General features: G+C 42.6%; 1 protein-coding gene across 2 annotated transcripts in view; it reads left to right on the top strand.

The window, feature by feature from the left end:
- The first annotated feature begins 7633 nt into the window (after positions 1 to 7633).
- The window catches only part of LTBP1 (latent transforming growth factor beta binding protein 1), a 485724-nt gene continuing 483759 nt past the window's right edge, over positions 7634 to 9598 (top strand). For both annotated transcript variants that reach the window (XM_027850411.1, XM_027850410.1), the window contains exons 1-2: positions 7634 to 8266; positions 9255 to 9325. In XM_027850411.1, coding sequence (XP_027706212.1) covers positions 7749 to 8266; positions 9255 to 9325 — 589 coding nt within the window. In that variant the 5' untranslated portion in view covers positions 7634 to 7748. The remainder of the gene's footprint in view (positions 8267 to 9254; positions 9326 to 9598) is intronic.

Below are 9598 nucleotides of genomic sequence, written 5' to 3'. Positions count from 1 at the left end.
TTCTTCTTCTTCTTCTTCTTCTTCTTCTTCTTCTTCTTCTTCTTCTTTTTCTTCTTCTTCCCTCACTTTAATTCTTTCCAGTTTCTTGTTCTGGTGGTCTACTGGTGGTTTAGTGAACGACTCTCTTTTTCACCCTATCTATAACTGGTGAGTTTTTAGACTTTAATAACATTCTTTTTCAGTCGTCTTATTTTCAGACTTAACAATTCTAATATTTTTAGTGCCCTATACCTCAATATTTTATTAACTTTCTCTGAATCTTCTCCAGTTCAACTACAGACTCCTTGACATATAATGATGCTAAACATAGGCAGCAGTATCCTGTAGGGCTAATTTAAATCAGACCAATGAGATAGAACACAAAGATGTGAGGAAGGATGAACATATTCCCTTTCCTAATTTTTTTTATTTATTCTTCCAACATTTAGTTTCATTGCCTGTTTTTTAACTGAGAACAAATTTTTTTGTAAGATACATTTTTCTAGGGGAGAAACAGTATTGAGAAGTGACTTTTTCAAAGAGTAGTATACTGGTTTATTGAACCACACTTTCAAGGGAGTTCCAGGAATCAGGTGATAATAGGGAGAACACACCTTCACCAGAGAAAGAGAGGCATTGAAAATGAAAAAGTAAGCTGGGAAAATATGGAAGAAAGGGGTTAAAGGAAAGAGTAAAAGAGAGCTATAAGGTGAGTAACAGGAAGAAAGCAAGGGAGGCCACTGTTTTTGTTAAAAAGGAAACTATGCTTAGTAACTTTTCCTTTGCCATTACATCCCTCTAACACCATTGACTGATGTATTTAATTCATTGCTATGAATGTATGTGTGTATATATTTTGTATATATTCTTTTTTTCCTTTTTTTTTTTGGTGAGGCAATCTAGGGGTTAAGTGACTTCCCCAGAGTCACACAGCTAGTAAGTGTCAAGTGTCTGAGGCCAGATTTGAACTCAGGTCCTCCTGACTCCAAGACCAGAGCTCTATCCACTGTGCCACCTAGCTGCCCCTCTATATTCTTCATTTATGTATGTATTATCCGGGAATGACACATCTTGTTCATTAGAATGAAGAGTCTTTGGATATGTAACCTTGTGTATTAAAAATCCTCCTCCTCCTCTTCCTCCTTTTCTTCCCCTTCCTCTTCTTCTTCCTCTTCTTTTTCCTCTTCTCCTCCTCCTCCTTATTCTTCTCCTTCTCCTTCTTCTTCTCCTTTTCCTCCTTCTCCTTCTCCTCCTTCTTCCTCTCTATCTCAACCAGGCTGGAAATGTAATGACCACTTACAGGCTCATATTAACTGCTGTGTAAATTTTAGCTATCATCATTATTGTCATCATCATCATGATTTCTTCCACTGATTCTAGTCATCTACATTTTCTCATTACATTTCAGTGAATTCTCAACTCTTCGAATTCTAACTTCCAAACCCAACCCCCACCTTCAGACCCCAGCCTTCTGAAACTATTCTCTCCAAGGTCACCAATAACCTCTTCATTGCTAAATCTTGGGTCTTTTCTCAGATCTTATTCTGCTTATTCCTATAAGCAGTAGATACTGTGAACTGTCCCCTCCTTTTGTATGATCTCTTTTCCCTTGGTTTCTGTGACACCGCTCTCCTGGCTCCTGTTCTACCATCCAAACTCCTTGTTCATTGTTGAGAATTCGAACTCCTGACACCAAAGTGTGGACTTACTCCAAACTTCTGTACTCTTCTCTCTTTGCTCTCTCCCTTGGTGATCTCATTCTATTCACAAAAGTCCAATTGTTAACTCTATCCAAATGACCCTCAAATCTACATATCCAGCTTCCATTTTCTCTGTATTACTGTCTTGCAATTCTAATTTCCTACTGGGGTAAAGTGAAAAGAATTTTGGACTTGAAGTCAGAAGCCCTGTGGTTTGAATCTTGACCATGCCACTTAAAACCTATATGACCTTGGGCAAGTCATTTCTCCTACTACCTCCGAGTTGTTTATATGCAAATGAGGAAGTCTAATACGGTTGCTTTCTTTTTTCCTTCTTGTTTTCTGTTCCCTTCCTCTTTCCTCCTTTTTCTTTTCTACTTTCTCTTTTTTCTTTTCCCATTCCTGTTTTTTTTTGCCTTGATTTTTCAATGCTTTAGAATTTTTTGATGAATCTGTAAGTAGACCTTGGATAGATTTCCCAAGCCTATGGATTTAGAGAAAATATTAGGGATTGCAGCAAAACCTGAACATAGATGGTCACTAACCTTGATTTAATTTCTTTTAGGATCACTGATTTAGACCTTAGAGGTCAACAAGGTGAACTATCTCTTTTTAGATTTGAGCAAACTGAGTCTTATATGAAGGTACTTACAGATCAGAATTTGAACCCAGGTCCTCCTACTCTAAATTAAATTTTTTTCTATTGTGACTATTCTAAGAATAGAAAGATGCTCAGTTAATTAATAAGATTAATAAATTATTATTGATTGAATAAAAGAATAACAAAGGTATGAGTAAGGCTGGCTGCATTTTGAGTTGGATTAATAGTTGCAAAATCTTTTTTTTAAATGGGTTTACTAGTCTCTTTTTCTTTTAATCCTCAAAACCATCTGTTGTGTGTGTGTTTAATGGGGAATATAATATGCTTTTCTGATTCATTTACACTTAGCTCATCTGAGTATTGTTTGGTAAGAACCATCTGAAGCCCAAGGAATTTTGTGAGATTGTTAGACTTTTCTTTTCTTTTTTTTTTTTTTTAATCAGGAAGTCATATTCTGCCAATGTAAATGGATTTTGAACACCAAGAGGTTTGGATTCAGGACCCATGGCATTAAATTGGCAAATACTGTTCCAACTTCCTATCAGAAACTGGGACTTGATTTTCAAAATATTAGTGATTTCAATATTTTGGAATTAGAGTGACTGTCCTTAACAAGTATACTTAGCATGTACAATGCCGTATTTCTTAAGGAATTGTTATTTTTGTTACGTTAATGGCATAAGGCACACATATGTTTTGTGGGTGTTAATCTGATTAGAGAAGAGTCTATTTCCTAATGTGTATGGTATTTCTCCATTATCTGCTATGTATACAAATACATGGGGGGGGGGTTCCCTCAGGGAAATGATTAGCACTCATGTTATAGGCTTTTATCTATATACTTTTGTTTTAGGGGGCATGCTAATCTCCTGTTATATCCAAATCCATGCAGAAGCCAGACTATGATAGAGATTTACTGCCTGCCTTCAAGTAAATAATTATGGGAAGTTCTTTATACTGGTGGGATTTCCCCCTCCTCATTAGTGTGTGTGTGTGTGTGTGTGTAAAAAGAGAGAGAAAAAGAGAGAGAAAGAGAGAGATGATCATTAATGAGCTGACAGTACTGAGGTCCTTTTTTTTTTTTTAACAGTAAACATTTTATTCAGACTTTCTGCTCAGAGATAAGGATAATCACTCCCCCACAGGCAAATATACATCCATTGGCGTCCCCAAGCTTTAATCAACCCACAATTTCTTTGCTATTTGTTGTTATTTTCTGAGCAATTTATAATAGAAATTTACTGGCTCAACTAAGGGTCCAGGGAGGTGAGGGCTGATTGGAAGCATCAGTTGCTGACCCTCTCTATGATCTAAAGAGTCTTTTTCTGATCTTGTCTTTCCTGTACTGGTTCAGTCCTTTAAGGTCTCAGTCTTTGATGTTGTCTCTATTCCCCTCCCTCCTCTGTACTCCTTTCAACCACCGCTATGCATTCCCTACTAGAAAAGAAGAATCTATAGATAGAAACCACTAAGTGGCCCACTTCATAGACCTTCCTCTAGAAGAAGGGGTAGGTTTTTGTTGTAGGTAGGAAATTTTTTCCATACTACACATTACACAGCATTATAGATTTTTAATTTAATTTAATCCAGTCAGTCACTAATAAACTAGCATTTATTAAATGCTTACTATGTGCCAGGCACTGTGCCAACCCCTAGGGATACAAAGAAAGGCAAAAGACAATTCCTGCTCTCAAGGAGCTCACAGTCTAATGGGGGAAACAACGTGTAAACATGTATTATCTGCACACGTAGTAAACAATTGTGGACTATAAACAATGCATAAACAATTATGGACAATCAAGATATAGACAGGATAAACTGGACATAATCTTAGAGGGAAAGCACTAAGATTAAAGAGGACTGGGAAAGGCTTCTTTATCAGAGACCTGAAGGAAGCCGGGGAAGCCAGGAGGTGGAGGTAATGAGAAAAAGCATTCCAGCATGGCAACAAGTCAGGAAGAATGCTCAGAGTCGGAGATGGAGTTCATGGTCAAGGAATAGCAAGGAGGCCAGTATCACTGCATAAGAATACATAGACTAGAGCAAGGTATAGGATGACTGGGGAAGTAGGAAGGGGCCAGGTATGAAGGGATTTGAAAGCCAAACAGGATTTTATATTTAATCTGGGAGCTAACCGAGGGCTGTGGAGTTTACTGAATGGGGGAAGGGGATAGGTATGATATGTTCACATCTGCATTTTAGGAAGATCAATTTGATAGCTGTTAACAAAATTCCTTTCTCATAGCTCAGTGAAGGATGGATTGGAGTGAGGAGAGACTTGAGACAGGGAGATTGCCCAGAAGGCTATTGTAACAGGCCAGGTGCTAGGTGATGAGGGCCACACTAGGGTGGCAGCAGGGTCAAAGGAAAGAAGTGGATGTATATGAGGGATGTTATAAAGGTGGACTTGATCACTGATTGGAGGAGGGGGAGTTGATAGAGGCTGTGTAGAGTTGAGGATGTCACCTAGATTGTGAGCCTGAGTGACTACGAGGATGGTGGGGCCCTCAATTTTAATAGGGAAATTATTAAGGGGGGAGAATTTGGTTGTAGTGGGGAGGGGGAGGGAAGAAAAGGAATTATTAGAATTCAAGGCACTGGATTGAGGTGCCGGATATACAAAAGCAAAAATTAAACAGTTGTTGCCCTCAAGGATCTTATATTCTACTGGGGGTGGGGTGAGGGAGGGAGACACAACATAGAGCCCAACCCAGTAAAAACAAAATATATAAAAAGTAAATACAAAGTAATTTCCAAAGGGAGAAAGTGTTACTAACAGTATAATTAGGAATGGTTTCTCACAGGAGTGGCATTTGAGCTATGTCTTTTGAAGGAAGCTAGGAATTCTGTGAGGTGGGGGTAAGAGGGAGGAATACATTTCAGACACCGGACACCTTTTCTGCAAAGGCATGGAGGTGGGAGATTGGCTTATCTAAATAGGCCAGTTTGACTGGAATGAGAATATGTGACAAGGAGTACAAAATATGAAATAAGTAGAGAGGTATGTGGGAACTAGGTTGTAGGCGTGATCTGGTTTTACGTATTCCATCCACCTGACAATTAATTGTGAACAATGACATAAAGGCATGTTAAGCTCTTGGATCTGTCCCCATAGAGTACTGGACTAACACTTGACTATCCTCTAACAGTGGAGAGCAAGGCAAAGGACAAACAGCCTTTACCTTCTTTGCTTTACTATAAAAGTTTCCTCTCCCAACTACAATAACTGCTCTTTGAGGATTAGGGCACCAAGGGGAAAAATGTAAAAATAATAGCTGTTTATAATAGCTGAAAGGGCACAGTAGTGAAACAAAGAAGATAGTGTTTCAAATCTTATCTCTGACACATACCAGCCTTGTGACTATCGGCAAATTACTTAATCTTTCAGTCCATCTCCCTCCACACTCCCACCCCTCTAGCTACTATCTCAAATGTTACAGACCATTTGATGATGTGTATCATTGGATGGAGTTTCTGCACTGGGAGTTCCTTACAGTAATGGAAATGACAGATCCAGACCAAACAAAACAATACTTTACATGTGTATAGTGTACAACGCTCCTGTGTAGACCCTTCTTGATCCTCATAGGCACCAGTGTCTCACTCAACCTTCCCATCCCCCCATTACTTTGTATACATTTTCTCTATTATTATATGGGTACATACTATTTCCCATGATAATCTCCTGAGGTAGTATGGTACACTGGCATTAGGACTTAGTTTCAAATTCCACTTCTAATGCTTATGTGTGACCTTGTACAAAAGTCACTTAACTGTTTTTGGGTCTCAGTTTTTTCTTCTATTAAAAAAAAAACATTGGATTTTGATCCTATGACTTTCTTTCTTTCTTTTTTTATCCCCAACACCTACCACAGTGCCTAGTATATAATTAGTGCTTAATAAATGCTTGTTGATAAAAACCTGTTTCATTACAAATGATAGCACAAGTATCACCCTGAGAAGAGGAAATGGAAACTTTGAGAGGTTAAGTGATTTGGCCTCTGTCAAGTAGTTAATATGTCACACAAATCATTGTGTCAGAGCCAGGATTCAAGTCCTGGTCTTGCTCTTCCTCCTTCCAATAACACTAAACTAGAACTACCTTAGTTAATAGAAAACCTTCACTTTTAGACTCTTGGCTCAGAAGACTTCCAAAGGTCGCTATAAGATCACAGATACAGAGTTAGATGGGATCTTAGCCGTCATTCACTCCAACTCCCTCATTTTACAGATGAGGAAACAGGCCTTCAACTCACACAGATAGTGGGATTAGAACCCAGGTCCATTCTTCCTCTTCATCGAAGAGGGTCATTCTTCTTCAAAGTACCACGTTGCCTTACAGCAGAGTTCCTGTGGCCAATACAGGGATTTTGACTCGGGCACCCCCACACAAGCCCTTGTAATAATGCCATTTGGACGAGCATCTGTTCGAAACGCTGATAAGAAACTTCCCCCATTTCCCCAGATTTTCCAAATGGAGCCTTTAAGAAGAAAAGGGCCATTCAGTGACTTTGTTGAGTTCTTTGTCCTCAATTGGAGGTGGGGGAGGGGGAAAAGTGTGTATGTGTTACGGTGGGGCGGAGGGGGTGGGGAGGCGCCGTGGGGAGAATCCCTTCAATCTGATTTTCTGAACCTCGGGTAACTCTAGCCGCCCGGCCGCCGCCTGAGCCGGAGCGGAGCGGAGCGGAGCGTATTGTGGCTGCGATCGCTCGCTCATCTCACGCTCTCCCCAATTAGGCTTTACTGCCTGACGTCATGTCTGCTAGAGATTGGTTGTTCGGACCTGACAGTCAGCTCACTTGCACAGAAACTTTTAAAAAGACTTTCCAGCCGGGGCTGCCCCAAAGAGTGATTCCTCCCGCCTTCTCTCACTCACAAATACACTCAAGTTCACAGTCCCATCACCCCTGGCACCCCGCAAGAACCCAGGCTACGGGTCTCTCTACAGAAACATCTGCTCCTTAGAGAGCAGGAGAGCGCTCAGTCACTCTCTGTCTGTACCTTTGGCGCGCCCCCCGGCCCTCGCCCCTCCCCCTCTTTTCTCCTGGTTCCCCACCCCCACGCCCGCCCCCTCCCACTCTCCACTCTCTGCCGGGGTCTGGAGCTGGCTCGGCTTCCCCCTACAGCTCCCTCTCCCCCTCTGAGCATGTTTTCCTCCTTGGAGCTGCTCCTCTCTCGCCTCTGCTAAAATTTTGGGATCTGAGCATTTCTTCTGGGAAAAGAGGGAGGGAGAGTTGAGCTGTGCACATTGGCGGGGGGCGGGGGTAGGCTCGGAAGGAAAACCGTGTCGCGCTGCTGAGTGGGAGCTGCGCTCCAGTCCTGGGGAGAGGGTAGGGGAGCAACCGAGCCGAAAGAGAGAGAGAGAGAGAGAGAGAGAGAGAGAGAGAGAGAGAGAGAGAGAGAGAGAGAGAGAGATACCCCGTGTGTGCAGTGTCCGTCCCCTTCCCGCTCCCCGAGCGGCTTGTGCGATGGAGGTGACTTGGATCAGGTGGGGGCTCCTGCTGTGGGCCGGGTTGTTCGCGTCCTCCGTGCACAGCAGGGTGAGAAAGATCACCTATGTGGTACGTCCCGGCCAGAGCGGCTCCTCTGACACCGCGGTCGCCGGGGGTACGGGGCAGCTGGCCTCTGCCTTGCCTCTAGGAGGGCATCAGAGGCAGCAGAGAACTTTCAACGTTGCGCTCAACACCCGCTACAGCAGCAGCAGCAGCAGCAGGACCACGACTACCAGCACACAAGAACGGACCCGCAGGATGAGCAAACCAAGCGCGCCAAGTGTGCAAGTTTTCCGGCAGCCCCAGCCTCCGCAGGAGCAGCCGCTCCGCTTGGGCCCCGGAGTGCAGCACCATACCGAGCCGGTTGGCCACCCTCCGGCGGCGCAGTTTACCAAACCGAGCAGGCACGTTGTGCGCTCCAAACTGCAACAGGAGACCCACAGCAGCAGCTCCAGCTCCAGCCTGCAGGTTCACCAGAAGCAACAGTTGCCCGGGTAAGGCAAACACCTCCCTCCCTTTCTCTTAACACCTCTCCGTCGAAGTGTGTGCCGAGGTCCCTTCAGCCTGCCCCTACTGAGTTGGGAGCAAACTTCAGAGAAGCACCCGGCCTGTACAGAGTGGCTGTGAGCAAGCACCATTCTCTGCAGTCCAGCAAGCCAGGAAGGATGCAATGAAAGCCAGAGAAACAAAGTTACTTTTAATGAAGATAAGAGCAGGGCATACTCATTGTTACTGAGCTGTGGAGAAATATGAAAAGGCATTTCAGCCTGGGATGTAACCTCTTTCAAGTTGAATAATTGCTTTAAACTATGGGTGTAAAACATGAAGTCATTACATGTTGCCTCCCCAAGTCAACTTTATTCTAGCTAGTGAAATTAGTTCCTAACATTTAAGGCATCCGCATCTTAGGGCTTTTGTGTTTTCTGCACCTGTGTGCAGTGCGTAGGGGCGATTTCACTGAGAAGGGTTGTTCCTGATAATTTTTCTAGTTTTAATTCAGCATTTCTCAATGTAGAAACGTCACATGAATGGTGGGGGTGGGGAGAAAGGGATTAAGGAGATGGTTTTTTTTTTTAATAAAGAATAATTTGTCGAGTTGTTTGAACTCTTTCTGCAAACCTATTATCTCTGAAACAAAATTTATTCTATTTGTTGCTTCTTGTAATAACACTATCCTAACGACATATGATTTTTTCCTTTTTAAACAGTTTTCTTACTATGAATTTCTTTCTTCTTTACGGTGCTGGTATTCATTATAGGAGAATCAGTTCTCATTAAGGCTTCCTGGCTTCCTCACTTCCTTGCTCTACCATCCTCTCCACTTTGGCAGTTAATTTTTGGGCACCTCGTATAACCAGTTAGGCCTCCCCTGAGGCGGGGTTTTTTGCTCTTAGAGGAAAAACTCTTTGAAGTTTGGGTTTTGGGGAGGGCAGAATGATAGTGTTTGCTGCTGGATTACTTCCTACCGTTGTTGTATTTCAGGGTGAATGTCTGTGGAGGGCAGTGCTGTCAAGGCTGGAGCAAAGCCCCTGGCTCCCAGAGGTGCACCAAACGTAAGTAGTCATGAATACAACTTGCCTTGAAAACCTGTATGTGGAGTGGATTTTTGCGGTGGTATAGCAGAATAACAGTGATCTAGGAATGGGTCATTTCCCAGGGACTAATGACTACTTTGGGGAATGTTGATAGTCTGAATATCCATGTCATTAACCCTAGTCAGTCATTAATGCTCAGGAAATACTTAGGGTCTTGGTAATTATTGTTATCATTATAGCAGCAATACTTTGGAAATGTCACTTTCCACCCAAGGGTCAGTTTTGGTCTCA

Source organism: Vombatus ursinus, unplaced genomic scaffold, assembly GCF_900497805.2.
Source record: "Vombatus ursinus unplaced genomic scaffold, bare-nosed wombat genome assembly UNPS02009062.1, whole genome shotgun sequence".
NCBI lineage: Eukaryota > Metazoa > Chordata > Mammalia > Diprotodontia > Vombatidae > Vombatus > Vombatus ursinus.
This window is presented reverse-complemented; position numbering and strand designations above follow the sequence as displayed.